Source organism: Seriola aureovittata, chromosome 13, assembly GCF_021018895.1.
Source record: "Seriola aureovittata isolate HTS-2021-v1 ecotype China chromosome 13, ASM2101889v1, whole genome shotgun sequence".
Taxonomy (NCBI): Eukaryota; Metazoa; Chordata; class Actinopteri; order Carangiformes; family Carangidae; genus Seriola; species Seriola aureovittata.
In genome coordinates this window covers 13,874,652-13,894,967 of record NC_079376.1, presented here as the reverse complement: position 1 = coordinate 13,894,967, position 20,316 = coordinate 13,874,652, and the positions used below count along the sequence as shown (strand labels likewise).

Below are 20,316 nucleotides of genomic sequence, written 5' to 3'. Positions count from 1 at the left end.
ATAGACTAAACATTGTTACAATATTGACTTTTTTTTTTACAAAACCAAATGCAAAGGTACCATAAAAGAACTTGGTGCTCGATTGTGTCAGTCTTATAAAAGTCCAAAAACAAAATCTTATATTGTCTGTACTGTCTGTCTGAGTTTCAGATGTGAGTCTAGCCATTTCCTTAATCTGTTTTCATAGTAGGCCAATATCTTATTATCTATTGTTAAAAGAGTGATAGGACGCCAAATATATATTAATAAAATGTCTTAATCGGTTTCGGAGATGAGAAATATAAGGCCGTGTTTCATTGCAGTTGCCGTCTCTCTTCGACTGGTGCATTTTACATAAATATCAATAGATTTTGAATAAGATCCCCAAAGTGTACATAAAAAAATTCAGCATATCCGAAATAAAAATACTTAAAAATTATTGAATTTTATAATTTTAATTATAAACATTTTATTCTTTTAAATAAATAAATAAAATCCTAAATTCTGCGCACTACATCAACGGAAATGACGTTTTTGTTTTGGAACTACGTCACAGGATTCTAGCCAAAAGCGGCAGTGATGAGAAATTTGAAATTTGCGGGCTAGCGGACGAACTGCTAGCGTACTTCTCGTCGTCTGTTAACTCATTTCCCCCAAAGTCATGGCGTCGTATCATCATTTATTAAAACATACCAAACCTCGGTCTGAATCTCCTGCCAAGATATTTGCGAAGCTGAAATCCAAAGTACAGAGAGAAGCGATGTGCGCGAAGGATCCGCTGTGTAACGTAAGCAAGAGACACGGAGCAGATTTTAACTCGCCGAGGAAGGGAGCGGAGAGCTTCACGATAACCACTGAGCTCAAGGAAAATCAAAGGATAGGTTCTTATCGCAATGAAGTGGAGGCTTTGACCCTCTCGCCCATATCGACTCCTCAGAAAACCTTCAAGTACTCATTTGCAGACATTAGCAGCAAGCATGTGGAAGACATGCCTGTTGAAATGGGACATGCTTTTACGTCAAGAAACGGACACACACCAAGAAAGAGAGCATTCCTGGAGTCAACAGCGGTGTCCCGTCCCCTGTCCCCAGTCAACAGAGAACGGATCCACCGGACACAACCTCAGATCAGAGACTTGGGTGATTTCCAGGTGACCAGCAGGACTCCAGTAAAGACAGCCACAGAAAATGACCGTGTAATGGGCGTGTTTGAGGAGGATCGTGCTCCTCTGGACAAGCTGATGTCTCCAGCCAAAACGTTTTCCCCCATGAAGACGAGGGTGAAAAAGAGAAAGTGGGAGCAGCAGGAGCTAAACAAAGTCAGCAGCACTACAAGGGAGGTCAACAATGAATGTATAAGTCAGACACAAGTAAGGAAAACCTCCACTGCTTTCGGTGAGGATAGTACCCATGACAATACGTGCCTTGAGGTTTTGGGTGATATTAGAGAGTTCCCTGCTGACCAATCAGAGATGAACCAGGTGACTCATGAACCTGTGTCCCCGCCACCAAGATCCATCATAGAGAAACGTGAGATATGACTGCTGCTTTGTTCCAAGTGAAACTCTTTTTCTTGTGTCATCATGTGAAAACTTGACTGATTCCTCTTTGATGTTTTATGGTTTGCTGTTTTGAACAGGTTGCTTTGTTAGGATGGAAAAATATCAGATGTCTCCAGCCAAGATGTTTGCATACATGAAGGAGAGGGAAAGTAAAAGGGAACAGCATGGATATCTTGAAGTCAGCAGCAGCACAAGGAAACTCTTTGATGGGGGTGAGTGTATTATGAAGACCAAAGGAAAAAGTTTGTCTTCTGTATGTAGGCATAGCTTGACTTTGCTTTCATTCTTTTCAATAGGTAATTTCCATCAGTCCAGAGACACAGCTCTCTCCACACCTCACAATATGGCTGAAATGGAGGACGTTGTCTTTAGAAGTGTTTCTGAAAGTGTGGTCCCTTTCAACTGCTCAAGAGTAGAGTCAACGGACACCCGATCAAATCACTCTGAGGATTTCCTGATCCCTCCTGCCCCTCCCGAACCAGTTTTGCTCGAAGACCCACTTGTGCTCAATTCCCCACAGATCTCCATCCCGAAGAAAAACCAGGCTGTGTTCAAGCGTAAGAAATGGCCGCAACGCACAAAATTCCCAAATGTGAGTAGAGACTAATTTATAGATAAATGCGTCTTAAGTTTAAACATTTGATAAAAGGGTGACATTGCTGGGGGGGGGGGGCTGTATTTTGTTGAATGAACATGAAAAATCAGATGGCTGATCAATTATGTTGGGGACCAAAGGTCTGGTTTTGCAGACACATTTTATATCATATGAGAAATGGAAATCAACAATAGTTTGTCTTCTCTTGGACACTTTGGTCTTACCAGGTTTGTGTTTTCGTCTTTGGCAGGAGAGTGTCATTCATCTCAAAAACTGGTTCTTGAGGAAAAATCATAAAGGCCTGTTTATTGATGGAATCCACAGGTACATATTTCTTGAGATATTGTGATTTCATCTATTTCATACATAACACGATTTAAAGTTTATTTTAACAAAATTTGTGTGGTTTAGTCTGAGCACTGTTTTACTTGTCTTTTCCACTTAGCGAGGATAACATACCATGGAACAGTAACATCATTGTGGACAGGGTTTCTAATTCTGTGCTGAAGACTGTTTCTGGCAGGATTTACATCTTGGCTGGCAAGATGAACTTGGGTGTTGAATCTGGTAAGTCATTTGTATGGATATTAGTTTTCCACTGAGACTGTTTCACTTTGGCAGAAAAAAATGAAGCAAACTTGCATGTAGATTTATGCAAATTTTAATTAAAATGTTGCATGGGTTAATATTCTTTTTCTTTCCTCTCTCCCTTTTTGCATGCAGGGTTTCCTAATTGGTTTCTGAAGAAGTTTGTTAATGGTTTCCCTCCAAACTGGAAGGCGCTTTATGAGAAGTTTCTGTCAGAGTCAAGAGAGTAAGAACATTTATTTCACTTCAAGGCAACCTGCAAATAGGAGGCAGCATCTGTGCTTTTACAGATACATGATTGTTTTGTTTCTTTTTGCTAGGGATATTAAATCCTTTTAGATGAAATGACCATGAAATGAAACTAAGTGGTTGAAAATTATACTCACAGTCACAAATGTCGCAAATAGTTGTTAAAATGATGTGTTTTCAGTAGCTGTATTTTGTTTATCTGTAGCAACCCCAGCAGAGAAATGGAGAGGACCAGTGAGGGGAGAGCCACCATAACCAAGACAAAATCTGAGGCATCCGCCATCAACTGTGCTGTGAAGCGGCAGAGGCCTTTCAAGACACGTAAGCACAAGAGAAACACTCTTGCGACTAAGAACATTCAAGGACAACAAGACTTCATACGCACAAGATACAAAAGACTAAATAGGCTTGTGGCCTTCTACCTCATTCACTGGGTTGAGAGCTTTGTAGAAAACACTATTTTTGTTCCCAGTTTTTGTTAATCCAGTCAACTGCACTGAATTAATTTTTATTCCCATGTACATTTATTTTCGTCTCCAGCCGATTCCTGTCCTCCTGCTTTCTCCTCTTCTACAAAAGTGTCTCGAAGTGGTCGGGTGATCAAGCCACCTCTGGAGTATTGGAAAGGAGGAAGAGTCATTCTGGATGCACACATGAATGTTACCATCCATGAATGTTATGATACCTCCATATGCATCCCTGTAAGCACCTAAAGTTGTGCTCATATAATCCAGCATGTATATTTTTTTTTGTTTTTTTTCTGTGAGGGCCAGTTGTTATGAGTTTATACAAATTAATGATATTCATGGTCAATGTCAACAGGAGGTCACTACAACAGTGTCTGCGAGGAAGTCACAGAAACCTGCCCGTGTGTTCCTGCCCTGCAGTGAAGGTATAGATAACTGAGGTGCTGTAAATTAAGTCATGAGTTACATGTAGACTAACTGTCCTGTGTTTCCAGGACAAAAGCAAAGTGAAACAGCCAGCGAAGAAGACGCGTCAGTGCCACTGAGGAGGGTGAAGGCTCCACTCCGCAAACACAACCGAGCCAAGGTTAATCGTGAAGAGAAGCCCTCTAATCCACCTGAACCTCCTGTGGAGACAACTAGCAGTCCTGAAGAGTGGTCTGGCAGAACAAGATCCAGTAAAAGGTGTCCAGCTGTGGAAAGAATGTTGTGTGTGGACACTGTCGCTCAAAAGCAAAAAGAGCCTGGAAAGGCGTCAACACAGAGGTCAAAAAAACAGAGACATGACACCAAGAGGCCTTCAGATAGAAGGCGCAGACAGACTGTTATAGCATCCCCTGAATCCCCCGCTGTTAGATTACAGCAACAGTTATCAGATGAGGGGTTTTCCAGTAAGAGAAAGAACAAGGGTAAAGGAGTGTACAGCAAGAGAAGCGAGAAGGTTCTTAACAAGTCACAGCCAAGCTATGTGTCTCCATCGAGTCAGTCTTCGGAGTGCTCTGAGGAAAGTGGGAAGAAAATGAGGACGCAAACCAGGGTACTGAAAAATAGTGATGCAGCACAAACTCTAACAAAGTGTAAAAAGAGCAAATATACCAAAGTCTCACCACCCACAAAGCCTTTATCCAAGTCAGCGAAATCCAGCAAGACACACAAGGCAAACAAAGGCAGCACAATTATTCCAGAAGAGCATGATGAAGACGAGTGGACCGTGGCAGAGCTCATGAAGCTGCAAGAGTAAGTTTTATATTTTGCAGCATTGGTGTGACACATTTCTTAAATCATAAACTTATGGCTCTCTGGCATATCTATGTATGTGCATTTGTTTTTCAGGGCTGTGTCCTACTATCCTATGCACATAGCAGGTTACTGGGCAAAGGTGGCAAGGATGGTAGGAACACGCTCTGCAGAGGAGTGCCACAACCAGCACACATCCCAGGGAACATCACAGAGCCCCGCTAAGAGAGCCCAGAAACCCAGAAAGGAGAAGGTGGAAGCACCAAAAGATCCAGGTAGGAAAAATTTTGGTAGACTGTGCAGCATTTCTGTCTGGACAAAATAGAAGCAACCAGTTACAGTTTAGTAGTAATTCAACACAGCAATGGAAAATACAGCCTGAAAACATAATTCAGAGTGAATTGTGGATTCGGTATATTTATTTCTAGTAAACTGAATATCTTTGGTATTAGACTGAGACTGTTGAACAAAACAAGACTTCACCTTCAGCAAAAGTTTTTTATGGACCAAACTATTACCGGGGGAGACAATAATAAATTCATTAATAATGAAAATAACTGTTAATTGTAGCTCTAAAGTCAAGTTTTTGAAATGTCTACAGGAGGAAAATACATTACAGAATAACTTGTTCAGTATTATGCAATACAATGGTACCACAGTAATAATGCCTTTGTAAAATGTTCGTGTTGATCAGAGAAATTATGGTTTGTTGGCATTTTTAGTTGTAAACAATTAACCAATAATTAAAATAGAGGCCTTAGAAAAAATAAATGGATGTAGTGAGAGGGTTTTAAGTTGTTCTTTATAAACAAAAATTATCTGAATGTTTTTGCGAGAGAAGAAATGCAGACATTTCATAAACTATGAATCTATGTGTAGTTACAGATCAACCTGTGATATCTGCCCGAGCGGGAACCTTAAAGAGAAAGCAGCAGGTGCGTCAGTTCCTGGAGGCCATGCCCAGAGAAGACGTTGATGACGTTTTCAGCTCTGCGTACATGCAGAATAAACGCTTTGAGGTTTGTCTCTTCCTTTTTTTTGAATTTTGCAAAAATATCATGTTATGAGGGAGTCTCTATCTAATGAGTATGACACTAATGTGTGACTTACTGTTCCGCTTGTGTCTGTCTTTGATGGATAGATCCCCTCCATGTGTCTAAGTGAAGATCATGACTTCACAATGTCAGACCTGGAGCCCCTGACCCCCATGTCGAAGGTTTTTCCTGAGGTGAAGACTCCTCAGTGTCTGCATATCACTCCTGGCATGATGGGCTCTCCAAACAGGTGAATGGTGCTGACTACTGCATTCTGGCTTGTAAGAGTTGATTGAAATACAACAACTAACTTATGTATTTTTGTATCTTTTTTAAGGAACCATGATGACAAGTATGTCTATAAGCTCCAGAAGAGGATGAGAAAAAATCAGTTTAATGTGTGCAAACAGGCTCGTCCTGCAAAGGTATTATAAGGTTCATGTCTGAGATTCCTGTTGCCTTGAAACACATGGATCATTGTTTTGTATTGGAAAACAGTATCATTCTTTCTTCTGTTTCTTTCAGAGCTTTACACCCACACCATCAGTTAAACGAACAATGAAGAGATGTGGTAACACAGGTAGGTTTCCTGAGGAATGTGCTGGTCATGAGTTTACACCCATGTCATGGCAATGTTAGAAATGTAATTCATGTACCTTTACTTTCAGGGGAAGGCCAAAATAATAGAAACATCAATAACAAACAATGCGCCTACAGCAAATATCATTTTGTAGTCTGCAATTCTTGTATATTACTCAAGATTATGGTGTTTAACTTGTATGAGTCTGTGTTTAGAGGCAATCCTCACCTTAAGGTTTTCAGATAGTAATAGATTACATTTCAAAGGCTATAGCTGAAAGCATTTATTGCTGCATTTCTTTTGTAATACGTGTTGCATAACATAATCCCTTTCTTTTCTTTTTCACCAGAAAATGACACCTTTGTTGTTTGGGAGATGTTCCCAGAAAATGATGAAGAGTTGTCTGACAGTGGAGAGGAAGAGGATTTTTACTTCTCAGACAACGATTGATTGGAATTGGATCTGACATGTCATTTCATTGTAAAAGAAAAAACAAACAAAAATCTTAAATGAATCACATTAATTTAATTCTCATCATATGTGAGCAATAAATCAATTCCAATTTTTGTCTTTGACATGTAAGAAATTCAGGAATTAATGTTTCTTCTAATTTTAAAAAAAAATATGGAAATACAGCATTTGATCACATCAGTGTGAAACAAATGGTAATACAATGTATAAAAATGAAACGCATCTGTCGAGATGACATGGCCATGATGCTGACTGAACAGACTTGTGATGCTGTCTTCCCTGAAAATATAGTTTTTGTTTAAAGACCCATGAATCAGTTGTAACTATACTTTTAATAAACTGTTTAATTCATAGTTATAGTTTATTTGTGTATATTACACACTTAGAGAAAAACTATGTATCTATGTAAGTGGCTCTTGACATTGTTGGTTTGAGACCTCTCAAAAAAAACAGTTGTAGTAAGTGAATGCCTAAAAACATAGTAAGGCATAAAAAAGTCAGTACAATATGTCATGAAAATTCATGTATTAAGGCATGAAAATGTCAAATTATGGCAGAATTAAAAAGTAAATATATTAATAGTATAAATAGTAAAATAATAAATTAATTCATAAAAATATAATAAGGCTGCACGGTGGTGCAGTTGTTAGCGCTGTCGCCTCACAGCAATAAGGTTCCAGGTTCGAGTCCCGGCTCGGCCGTGGGATCTTTCTGTGTGGAGTTTGCGTCATAGTATATTAAGTCATGAATTGTAGTATAGTAAAGCATAAAATGTAAAAAAAAAAACGACATAGTATAGTAAGGCATACAAGGCCAAAAAAACCAACTTAGGATATTAAGGCATAAAAATTAAAAAAAAAAAAAACAGCATAGTAAGGCATGAAAACGACGTAGTATAGTAAGGCCCAAAAAGTCATAGTATAGTAAGGCATAAAAAGTCATAGTATAGTAAGGCATAAAAAGCGAAAAAAACGTCATAGTATAGTTAGGCATAAAAAGTAAAAAAAACAACATAGTATAGAAAGTCAAAAAAAGGTCATGGTATAGTAAGGCATAAAAACGACATAGTATAGTAAGGCCCAAAAAGTCATAGTATAGTAAGGCATGAAAAGTAAAAAAAAAGTCATAGTATAGTAAGGCCCAAAAAGTCATAGTATAGTAAGGCATAAAAAGTCACAAAAAAGTCATAGTATAGTAAGGCATAAAAAGCCAAAAAACAACATAGTATAGTAAGGCATAAAATGTCACAAAAAAGTAATGGAATAGTAAGGCATAAAAAGTCAAAAAAACGACAGAATAGTAAGGCATAAAAAGTCAAAAAAACAACATAGTATAGTAAGGCATAAAAAGTCAAAAAAACGACATAGTATAGTAAGGCACAAAAAGTCAGTAAAACGACATAGTATAATAACGCATAAAAACGACATAGTATAGTAAGGCCCAAAAAGTCATAGTATAGTAAGGCATAAAAAGTCACAAAAAAGTCATAATATAGTAAGGCATAAAAAGCGAAAAAAAACGTCATAGTATAGTAAGGCATAAAAAGTCAAAAAAACAACATAGTATAGTAAGGCCCAAAAAGTCATAGTATAGTAAGGCATAAAAAGTCACAAAAAAGTCATAGTATAGTAAGGCATGAAAAGTCAAAAAAACGACATATTATAGTAAGGCACAAAAACGCCATAGTATAGTAAGGCATAAAAAGTCACAAAATCGTCATAGTATAGTAGGCATAAAAAGTCAAAAAAAGGTCATAGTATAGTAAGGCATAAAAACGACATAGTATAGTAAGGCCAAAAAAGTCATACTATAGTAAGGCATAAAAAGTAAAAAAAAAGTCATAGTATAGTAAGGCCCAAAAAGTCATAGTATAGTAAGGCATAAAAAGTCAAAAAAACGCCATAGTATAGTAAGGCATAAAAGTCAAAAAAACGACATAGTATAGTAAGGCATAAAAAGTCAAAAAAACGACATAGTATAGTAAGGTATAAAAACGACATAGTATAGTAAGGCCCAAAAAGTCATAGTATAGTAAAGCATTAAAAGTAAAAAAAAGGTCATAGTATAGTAAGGCACAAAAAGTAAATAAAACGACATAGTATAATAACGCATAAAAACGACATAGTATAGTAAGGCCCAAAAAGTCATAGTATAGTAAGGCATAAAAAGTCACAAAAAAGTCATAGTATAGTAAGGCATAAAAAGCGAAAAAAACGTCATAGTATAGTTAGGCATAAAAAGTAAAAAAAACAACATAGTATAGTAAGGCCCAAAAAGTCATAGTATAGTAAGGCATAAAAAGTCACAAAAAAGTCATAGTATAGTAAGGCATGAAAAGTCAAAAAAACGACATATTATAGTAAGGCACAAAAACGCCATAGTATAGTAAGGCATAAAAAGTCACAAAATCGTCATAGTATAGTAGGCATAAAAAGTCAAAAAAAGGTCATAGTATAGTAAGGCATAAAAACAACATAGTATAGTAAGGCCCAAAAAGTCATAGTATAGTAAGGCATAAAAAGTAAAAAAAAAGTCATAGTATAGTAAGGCCCAAAAAGTCATAGTATAGTAAGGCATAAAAAGTCACAAAAAAGTCATAGTATAGTAAGGCCCAAAAAGTCATAGTATAGTAAGGCATAAAAAGTAACAAAAAAGTAATGGAATAGTAAGGCATAAAAAGTCAAAAAAACAACATAGTATAGTAAGGCATAAAAAGCCAAAAAAACAACATAGTATAGTAAGGCATAAAAAGTCACAAAAAACGACATAGTATAATAAGGCATAAAAACGACATAGTATAGTAAGGCCCAAAAAGTCATAGTATAGTAAGGCATAAAAAGTCACAAAAAAGTCATAGTATAGTAAGGCATAAAAAGTAAAAAAAAAGTCATAGTATAGTAAGGCCCAAAAAGTCATAGTATAGTAAAACATAAAAAGTCAGAAAAAAGTCATAGTATAGTAAGGCCCAAAAAGTCATAGTATAGTAAGGCCCAAAAAGTCATAGTATAGTAAGGCATAAAAAGTAAAAAAAACCGACATAGTATGGTAAGGCATAAAAGTAAAAAAAACGACATAGTATAGTAAGGCATAAAAAGTCAAAAAAACGACATAGTATAGTAAGGCATAAAAACGACATAGTATAGTAAGGCCCAAAAAGTCATAGTATAGTAAGGCATAAAAAGTAAAAAAAACAACAACATAGTATAGTAAGGCCCAAAAAGTCATAGTATATTAAGGCATAAAAAGTCAAAAAAAAGACATAGTAGAGTAAGGCACAAAAACGCCATAGTATAGTAAGTCATAAAAAAGTCACAAAAACGTCATAGTATAGTAGGCATAAAAAGTCAAAAAAAGGTCATAGTATAGTAAGGCATAAAAGCGACATAGTATAGTAAGGCCCAAAAAGTCATAGTATAGGAAGGCATAAAAAGTAAAAAAAAGTCATAGTATAGTAAGGCCCAAAAAGTCATAGTATAGTAAGGCCCAAAAAGTCATAGTATAGTAAGGCATAAAAAGTAACAAAAAAGTAATGGAATAGTAAGGCATAAAAAGTCAAAAAAACAACATAGTATAGTAAGGCATAAAAAGCCAAAAAAACAACATAGTATAGTAAGGCATAAAAAGTCACAAAAAACGACATAGTATAATAAGGCATAAAAACGACATAGTATAGTAAGGCCCAAAAAGTCATAGTATAGTAAGGCATAAAAAGTCACAAAAAAGTCATAGTATAGTAAGGCATAAAAAGTAAAAAAAATGTCATAGTATAGTAAGACATAAAAAGCAAAAAAAAACGACATAGTATAGTAAGGTATAAAAAGTAAAAAAAACGACATATTATAGTAAGGCACAAAAACGCCATAGTCTAGTAAGGCATAAAAAGTCACAGAAACGTCATAGTATAGTAGGCATAAAAAGTCAAAAAAAGGTCATAGTATAGTAAGGCATAAAAAGTAAAAAAAACAACATAGTATAGTAAGGCCCAAAAAGTCATAGTATAGTAAGGCATAAAAAGTCAAAAAAAACGACATAGTATAGTAAGGCATGAAAAGTAAAAAAAACGACATAGTATAATAAGGCATAAAAGCGACATAGTATATTAAGGCCCAAAAAGTCATAGTATAGTAAGGCATAAAAAGTCACAAAAAAGTCATAGTATAGTAAGGCATAAAAAGCCAAAAAAACAACATAGTATAGTAAGGCATAAAAAGTCACAAAAAAGTAATGGAATAGTAAGGCATGAAAAGTCAAAAAAACAACATAGTATAGTAAGGCATAAAAAGTCACAAAAAAGTAATGGAATAGTAAGGCATAAAAAGTCAAAAAAACGACAGAATAGTAAGGCATAAAAAGTCAAAAAAACAACATAGTATAATAAGGCATAAAAACGACATAGTATAGTAAGGCCCAAAAAGTCATAGTATAGTAAGGCATAAAAAGTCACAAAAAAGTCATAGTATAGTAAGGCATAAAAAGCGAAAAAAACCCACATAGTATAATTAGGCATAAAAAGTAAAAAAAACAACATAGAATAGTAAGGCCCAAAAAGTCATAGTATAGTAAGGCATAAAAAGTCAAAAAAACAACATATTATAGTAAGGCACAAAAACGCCATAGTATAGTAAGGCATAAAAAGTAACAAAAAAGTAATGGAATAGTAAGGCATAAAAAGTAAAAAAAAACAACATAGTATAGTAAGGCATAAAAAGTCACAAAAAACGACATAGTATAATAAGGCATAAAAACGACATAGTATAGTAGGGCATAAAAAGTCACAAAAAAGTCATAGTATAGTAAGGCATAAAAAGTCACAGAAACGTCATAGTATAGTAGGCATAAAAAGTCAAAAAAAGGTCATAGTATAGTAAGGCATAAAAAGTAAAAAAAACAACATAGTATAGTAAGGCCCAAAAAGTCATAGTATAGTAAGGCATAAAAAGTCAAAAAAACGACATAGTATAGTAAGGCATAAAAAGTAAAAAAAACAACATAGTATAGTAAGGCCCAAAAAGTCATAGTATAGTAAGGCATAAAAAGTCAAAAAAACGACATAGTATAGTAAGGCATAAAAACGACATAGTATAGTAAGGCCCAAAAAGTCATAGTATAGTAAGGCATAAAAAGCCAAAAAAAAGTAATGGAATAGTAAGGCATAAAAAGTCAAAAAAACGACAGAATAGTAAGGCATAAAAAGTCAAAAAAAGGTCATAGTATAGTACATTAACTTTTTTACATGCATATAACCATGACTTTAGAATATATTTTTTCTTTGATTGTATAAATTTGAAGGACTGGGAGATATTTAGGACACATGTGGAGGTCCTTGTTAGATTGATTGTTTATGTTTGCTATAAATATGGTGAAATCCCCATGGATGGAGAATGATCTCAGGAGCTCTGAAGAAGGAAGCGTAACAGCTAAGAGGCCCCACGGACGTGACGATCTCCATATCAACATCAGCTTGTCACACACATTGGAGAGCGAAAGACCAAACAAGCAGTCAGATTGCTGTTACTCAGAGAGAGACACCTTGGTGTGCCTTGTACCAGATCTGTCCTTCATGCATGAATAAAACCAGCCACATTGAATGGTTGACTTGTTGGTCTGATTGTGTTCACTTTTTAATCTTTCTATCATGAAATCAACTTTTCAATATGGCATAAAAAGTCGAAAAAAAGGACATAGTATAGTAAGGCATAAAAACGACATAGTATAGTAAGGCACAAAAATGACATGTTATATTAAGGCATAAAAAGTCAAAAAAACAACATGGTATGGTAAGGCATAAAAAGTCAAAAAAACGACATAGTATAATAAGGCATAAAAACGACATAGTACAGTAAGGCCCAAAAAGTCATAGTATAGTAAGGAATAAAAAGTCACAAAAACGTCATAGTATAGTGGGCATAAAAAGTCAAAAAAAGGTCATAGTATAGTAAGGCATAAAAACGACATAGTATAGTAAGGCCCAAAAAGTCACAAAAAAAGTTATAGTATAGTAAGACCCAAAAAGTCATAGTATAGTAAGCCATAAAAAGTCACAAAAAAGTCATAGTATAGTAAGGCATAAAAAGCCAAAAAAACAACATAGTATAGTAAGGCATAAAAAGCCAAAAAAACAACATAGTATAGTAAGGCATAAAAAGTAAAAAAAAACGAAATAGTATAGTAAGGCATAAAAAGTCAAAAAGACGACATAGTATAATAAGGCATAAAGAGCCAAAATAACAAGATAGTATAGTAAGGCATAAAAACGACATAGTATAGTAAGGCATAAAAAGTCACAAAAAAGTCATAGTATAGTAAGGCATAAAAAGTCACAAAAAAGTCATAGTATAGTAAGGCATAAAAAGTAAAAAAAACGACATAGTATAGTAAGGCATAAAAACGACATAGTATAGTAAGGCATAAAAAGTAAAAAAAACGACATAGTATAGTAAGGCATAAAAAGTCAAAAAAACGACATAGTATAATAAGGCATAAAAACGACATAGTATAGTAAGGCCCAAAAAGTCATAGTATAGTAAGGCATAAAAAGTCACAAAAAAGTCATAGTATAGTAAGGCATAAAAAGTCAAAAAAACAACATATTATAGTAAGGCACAAAAATGCCATAGTAAAGTAAGGCATAAAAAGTCACAAAAAAGTCATAGTATAGTAAGGCACAAAAATGCCATAGTAAAGTAAGGCATAAAAAGTCACAAAAACGTCATAGTATAGTAAGGCATAAAAAGCAAAAAAAAACGACATAGTATAGTATGGTATAAAAAGTAAAAAAAACGACATATTATAGTAAGGCACAAAAACGCCATAGTATAGTAAGGCATAAAAAGTCACAGAAACGTCATAGTATAGTAAGGCATGAAAACGACATAGTATAGTAAGGCATAAAAAGTCACAAAAAAGTCATAGTATAGTAAGACATAAAAAGTAAAAAAAACGTCATAGTATAGTAAGGTATAAAAAGTAAAAAAAACAACATAGTATAGTAAGGCATAAAAAGTCATAAAAACGACATATTATAGTAAGGCACAAAAACGCCATAGTATAGTAAGGCATAAAAAGTCAAAAAAACAACATATTATAGTAAGGCACAAAAATGCCATAGTATAGTAAGGCATAAAAAGTCACAGAAACGTCATAGTATAGTAAGGCATAAAAAGTCACAAAAACATCATAGTATAGTAAGGCATAAAAAGTAAAAAAAATGTCATAGTATAGTAAGGCATAAAAACGACATAGTATAGTAAGGCCCAAAAAGTCATAGTATAGTAAGGCATAAAAAGTCACAAAAAAGTCATAGTATAGTAAGGCCCAAAAAGTCATAGTATAGTAAGGCATAAAAAGTCACAGAAACGTCATAGTATAGTAAGGCATGAAAACGACATAGTATAGTAAGGCATAAAAAGTCACAAAAAAGTCATAGTATAGTAAGGCATAAAAAGTCACAGAAACGTCATAGTATAGTAAGGCATGAAAACGACATAGTATAGTAAGGCATAAAAAGTCACAAAAACGCCATAGTATAGTAAGGCATAAAAACGACATAGTATAGTAAGGCATAAAAAGTCACAAAAACGCCATAGTATAGTAAGGCATAAAAAGTCAAAAAAACAACATATTATAGTAAGGCACAAAAATGCCATAGTATAGTAAGGCATAAAAAGTCACAGAAACGTCATAGTATAGTAAGGCATAAAAAGTCACAAAAAAGTCATAGTATAGTAAGGCATAAAAAGTAAAAAAAATGTCATAGTATAGTAAGGCATAAAAACGACATAGTATAGTAAGGCCCAAAAAGTCATAGTATAGTAAGGCATAAAAAGTCACAAAAAAGTCATAGTATAGTAAGGCCCAAAAAGTCATAGTATAGTAAGGCATAAAAAGTCACAAAAAAGTCATAGTATAGTAAGGCCCAAAAAGTCATAGTATAGTAAGGCATAAAAAGTCACAGAAACGTCATAGTATATTAAGGCATGAAAACGACATAGTATAGTAAGGCATAAAAAGTCACAAAAAAGTCATAGTATAGTAAGGCATAAAAAGTCAAAAAAACGACATAGTATAGTACATTAACTTTTTTACATGCATATAACCTTGACTTTAGAATATATTTTTTCTTTGATCGTATATATTTGAAGGACTGGGAGATATTTAGGACACATGTGGAGGTCCTTGTTAGATTGATTGTTTATGTTTGCTATAAATATGGTGAGATCCCCACGGATAGAGAATGATCTCAGGAGCTCTGAAGAAGGAAGCGTAACAGCTAAGAGGCCCCACGGACGTGACGATCTCCATATCAACATCAGCTTGTCACACACATTGGAGAGCGAAAGACCAAACAAGCAGTCAGATTGCTGTTACTCAGAGAGAGACACCTTGGTGTGCCTTGTACCAGATCTGTCCTTCATGCATGAATAAAACCAGCCACATTGAATGGTTGACTTGTTGGTCTGATTGTGTTCACTTTTTAATCTTTCTATCATGAAATCACCTTTTCAATAGGGCATAAAAAGTCGAAAAAAAGGACATAGTATAGTAAGGAATAAAAACGACATAGTATAGTAAGGCACAAAAATGACATAGTATAGTAAGGCATAAAAAGTCAAAAAAACAACATAGTATAGTAAGGCCCAAAAAGTCATAGTATAGTAAGGCATAAAAAGCCAAAAAAACCAACATAGTATAGTAAGGCATAAAAACGACATAGTATAGTAAGGCATAAAAACAACATAGTATAGCAAGGCCCAAAAAGTCATAGTATAGTAAGGCATAAAAAGTCACAAAAAAGTCATAGTATAGTATGGCATAAAAAGCCAAAAAAACAACATAGTATAGTAAGGCATAAAAAGTAACAAAAAAGTAATGGAATAGTAAGGCATAAAAAGTCAAAAAAACAACATAGTATAGTAAGGCATAAAAAGTCAAAAAAACGACATAGTATAGTAAGGCATAAATAGTCAAAAAAACGACATAGTATAATAAGGCATAAAAACGACATAGTATAATAAGGCCCAAAAAGTCATAGTATAGTAAGGCATAAAAAGTCACAAAAAAGTCATAGTATAGTAAGGCATAAAAAGTAAAAAAAACAACATATTATAGTAAGGCACAAAAACGCCATAGTATAGTAAGGCATAAAAAGTCAAAAAAAAGTAATGGAATAGTAAGGCATAAAAAGTCAAAAAAACAACATAGTATAGTAAGGCATAAAAAGTCAAAAAAACGACATAGTATAGTAAGGCATAAATAGTCAAAAAAACGACATAGTATAATAAGGCATAAAAACGACATAGTATAATAAGGCCCAAAAAGTCATAGTATAGTAAGGCATAAAAAGTCACAAAAAAGTCATAGTATAGTAAGGCATAAAAAGTAAAAAAAACAACATATTATAGTAAGGCACAAAAACGCCATAGTATAGTAAGGCATAAAAAGTCAAAAAAACAACATAGTATAGTAAGGCCCAAAAAGTCATAGTATAGTAAGGCATAAAAAGCCAAAAAAACCAACATAGTATAGTAAGGCATAAAAAGTAAAAAAAACGACATAGTATAGTAAGGCCCAAAAAGTCATAGTATAGTAAGGCATAGAAAGTAAAAAAAACCAACATAGTATAGTAAGGCATAAAAACGACATAGTATAGTAAGGCATAAAAACAACATAGTATAGCAAGGCCCAAAAAGTCATAGTATAGTAAGGCATAAAAAGTCACAAAAAAGTCATAGTATAGTAAGGCATAAAAAGCCAAAAAAACAACATAGTATAGTAAGGCATAAAAAGTAACAAAAAAGTAATGGAATAGTAAGGCATAAATAGTCAAAAAAACAACATAGTATAGTGAGGCATGAAAAGTCAAAAAAAGGTCATAGTATAGTAAGGCATAAAAGGTAAAAAAAACGACATAGTATAGTAAGGCATAAAAACGACATAGTATAGTAAGGCATAAAAAGTCACAAAAAGTCATAGTATAGTAAGGCATAAAAAGCAAAAAAAACGACATAGTATAGTAAGGTATAAAAAGTCAAAAAAACGCATAGTATAGTAAGGCACAAAAACGCCATAGTATAGTGAGGCATAAAAAGTCACAAAAACGTCATAGTATATTAAGGCATAAAAAGTCACAAAAATGTCATAACATAGGAAGGCATAAAAACGACATAGTATAGTAAGGCACAAAAACGTCATAGTATATTAAGGCATAAAAAGTCACAAAAATGTCATAGTATAGGAAGGCATAAAAACGACATAGTATAGTAAGGCCCAAAAAGTCATAGTATAGTAAGGCATGAAAAGTCAAAAAAAGGTCATAGTATAGTAAGGCATAAAAAGTAAAAAAAACGACATAGTATAGTAAGGCCCAAAAAGTCATAGTATAGTAAGGCATAAAAAGCCAAAAAAACCAACATAGTATAGTAAGGCATAAAAACGACATAGTATAGTAAGGCATAAAAACAACATAGTATAGCAAGGCCCAAAAAGTCATAGTATAGTAAGGCATAAAAAGTCACAAAAAAGTCATAGTATAGTAAGGCATAAAAAGCCAAAAAAACAACATAGTATAGTAAGGCATAAAAAGTCAAAAAAACGACATAGTATAGTAAGGCATAGATAGTCAAAAAAACGACATAGTATAATAAGGCATAAAAACGACATAGTATAATAAGGCCCAAAAAGTCATAGTATAGTAAGGCATAAAAAGTCACAAAAAAGTCATAGTATAGTAAGGCATAAAAAGTAAAAAAAACAACATATTATAGTAAGGCCCAAAAAGTCATAGTATAGTAAGGCATAAAAAGCCAAAAAAACCAACATAGTATAGTAAGGCATAAAAAGTAAAAAAAACGACATAGTATAGTAAGGCCCAAAAAGTCATAGTATAGTAAGGCATGTAAAGTCAAAAAAAGGTCATAGTATAGTAAGGCATAAAAAGTAAAAAAAACGACATAGTATAGTAAGGCCCAAAAAGTCATAGTATAGTAAGGCATAAAAAGCCAAAAAAACCAACATAGTATAGTAAGGCATAAAAACGACATAGTATACTAAGGCATAAAAACAACATAGTATAGCAAGGCCCAAAAAGTCATAGTATAGTAAGGCATAAAAAGTCACAAAAAAGTCATAGTATAGTAAGGCATAAAAAGCCAAAAAAACAACATAGTATAGTAAGGCATAAAAAGTAACAAAAAAGTCATAGTATAGTAAGGCATAAAAAGCCAAAAAAACAACATAGTATAGTAAGGCATAAAAAGTAACAAAAAAGTAATGGAATAGTAAGGCATAAAAAGTCAAAAAAACAACATAGTATAGTAAGGCATGAAAAGTCAAAAAAAGGTCATAGTATAGTAAGGCATAAAAAGTAAAAAAAACGACATCGTATAGTAAGGCATAAAAACGACATAGTATAGTAAGGCATAAAAAGTCACAAAAAAGTCATAGTATAGTAAGGCATAAAAAGCAAAAAAACGACATAGTATAGTAAGGTATAAAAAGTCAAAAAAACGTATAGTATAGTAAGGCACAAAAACGCCATAGTATAGTGAGGCATAAAAAGTCACAAAAACGTCATAGTATATTAAGGCATAAAAAGTCACAAAAATGTCATAGTATAGGAAGGCATAAAAACGACATAGTATAGTAAGGCACAAAAACGTCATAGTATAGTAAAGCATAAAAAGTTAAAAAAAACGACATAGTATAGTAAGGCACAAAAACGTCATAGTATATTAAGGCATAAAAAGTCACAAAAATGTCACAGCATAGGAAGGCATAAATACGACATAGTATAGTAAGGCACAAAAACGTCATAGTATAGTAAGACATAAAAAGCAAAAAAAAAGACATACTATAGTAAGGCATAAAAACGTAATAGTATAGTAAAGCATAAAAAGTAAAAAAAAACGACATAGTATAGTAAGGCACAAAAACGTCATAGTATATTAAGGCATAAAAAGTCAGAAAAACTTCATAGTATAGTAAAGAATAAAAAGTAAAAAAAGACGACATACTATAGTAAGGCATAAAAACGTAATAGTATAGTAAAGCATAAAAACAACATAGTATAGTAAGGAACAAAAAAGTCATATTATAGTAAGGCATAAAAACAGCATAGTATAGTAATGCATAAAAAGTAAAAAAAAACAACATAGTATAGTAAAGCATAAAAACAACATATTATAGTAAGGCACAAAAACGTCATAGTATAGTAAGGCATAAAAAGACAAAAAAAACAACATAGTATAGTAAGGCATAAAAATTAAAAAAAAAAAGTCATACTATAGTAAGGCACAAAAACGTCATAGTATAGTAAGGCATAAAAAGTAAAAAAAAACGACATAGTATAGTAAAGCATAAAAACGTCATAGTATATTAAAGCATAAAAAGTCACAAAAATGTCATAGTATAGGAAGGCATAAAAACGACATAGTATAGTAAGGCACAAAAACATCATAGTATATTAAGGCATAAAAAGTCACAAAAATGTCATAGCATAGTAAGGCATAAAAACGACATAGTATAGTAAGGCATAAAAACGTAATAGTATAGTAAAGCATAAAAAGTTAAAAAAACTACATTCTATAGTAAGGAACAAAAAAGTCATACTATAGTAAGGCATAAAAACAGCATAGTATAGTAATGCATAAAAAGTAAAAAAAAAAGTCATAGCATAGGAAGGCATAAAAACGACATAGTATAGTAAGGCACAAAAACGTCATAGTATATCAAGGCATAAAAATTCACCAAAATATCATAATATAAGAAGGCATAAAAACGACATAGTATAGTAAGGCATAAAAAGTAAAAAAAAACAACATAGTACAGTAAAGCATAAAAACGACATAGTATAGTAAGGCATAAAAAGTAAAAAAACCAACATAGTATAGTAATGCATAAAAACGACATAGTATAGTAAGGCATAAAAACAACATAGTATAACAAGGCCCAAAAAGTCATAGTATAGTAAGGCATAAAAAGTCACAAAAAAGTCATAGTATAGTAAGGCATAAAAAGCCAAAAAAACAACATAGTATAGTAAGGCATAAAAAGTAACTAAAAAGTAATGGAATAGTAAGGCATAAAAAGTCAAAAAAACAACATAGTATAGTAAGGCATAAAAAGTCAAAAAAACGACATAGTATAGTAAGGCAAAAATAGTCAAAAAAACGACATAGTATAATAAGGCATAAAAACGACATAGTATAGTAAGGCCCAAAAAGTCATAGTATAGTAAGGCATAAAAAGTCACAAAAAAGTCATAGTATAGTAAGGCATAAAAAGTTAAAAAAACAACATATTATAGTAAGGCACAAAAACGCCATAGTATAGTAAGGCATAAAAAGTAAAAAAAACAACATAGTATAGTAAGGCCCAAAAAAGTCATAGTATAGTAAGGCATGAAAAGTCAAAAAAAGGTCATAGTATAGTAAGGCATAAAAAGTAAAAAAAACGACATCGTATAGTAAGGCATAAAAACGACATAGTATAGTAAGGCATAAAAAGACACAAAAAAGTCATAGTATAGTAAGGCATAAAAAGTAAAAAAAAGTCATAGT

At 33.2% G+C, this 20,316-nt stretch overlaps 1 protein-coding gene across 1 annotated transcript; it reads left to right on the top strand.

Moving 5' to 3' along the window:
* Window positions 1-417: 417 nt before the first annotated feature.
* Window positions 418-10,254, top strand: mis18bp1 (MIS18 binding protein 1). The gene is made up of 16 exons (XM_056394107.1): window positions 418-1,508; window positions 1,618-1,752; window positions 1,837-2,132; window positions 2,386-2,459; window positions 2,581-2,702; window positions 2,859-2,949; window positions 3,178-3,293; window positions 3,513-3,673; window positions 3,795-3,864; window positions 3,934-4,675; window positions 4,772-4,950; window positions 5,555-5,694; window positions 5,817-5,959; window positions 6,047-6,134; window positions 6,235-6,289; window positions 6,639-10,254. The coding sequence occupies exons 1-16, from the start codon at window positions 641-643 to the stop codon at window positions 6,737-6,739; spliced, it is 3,381 nt and encodes a 1,126-aa protein (XP_056250082.1). The 5' UTR covers window positions 418-640; the 3' UTR covers window positions 6,740-10,254.
* The last annotated feature ends 10,062 nt before the right edge of the window (window positions 10,255-20,316 follow it).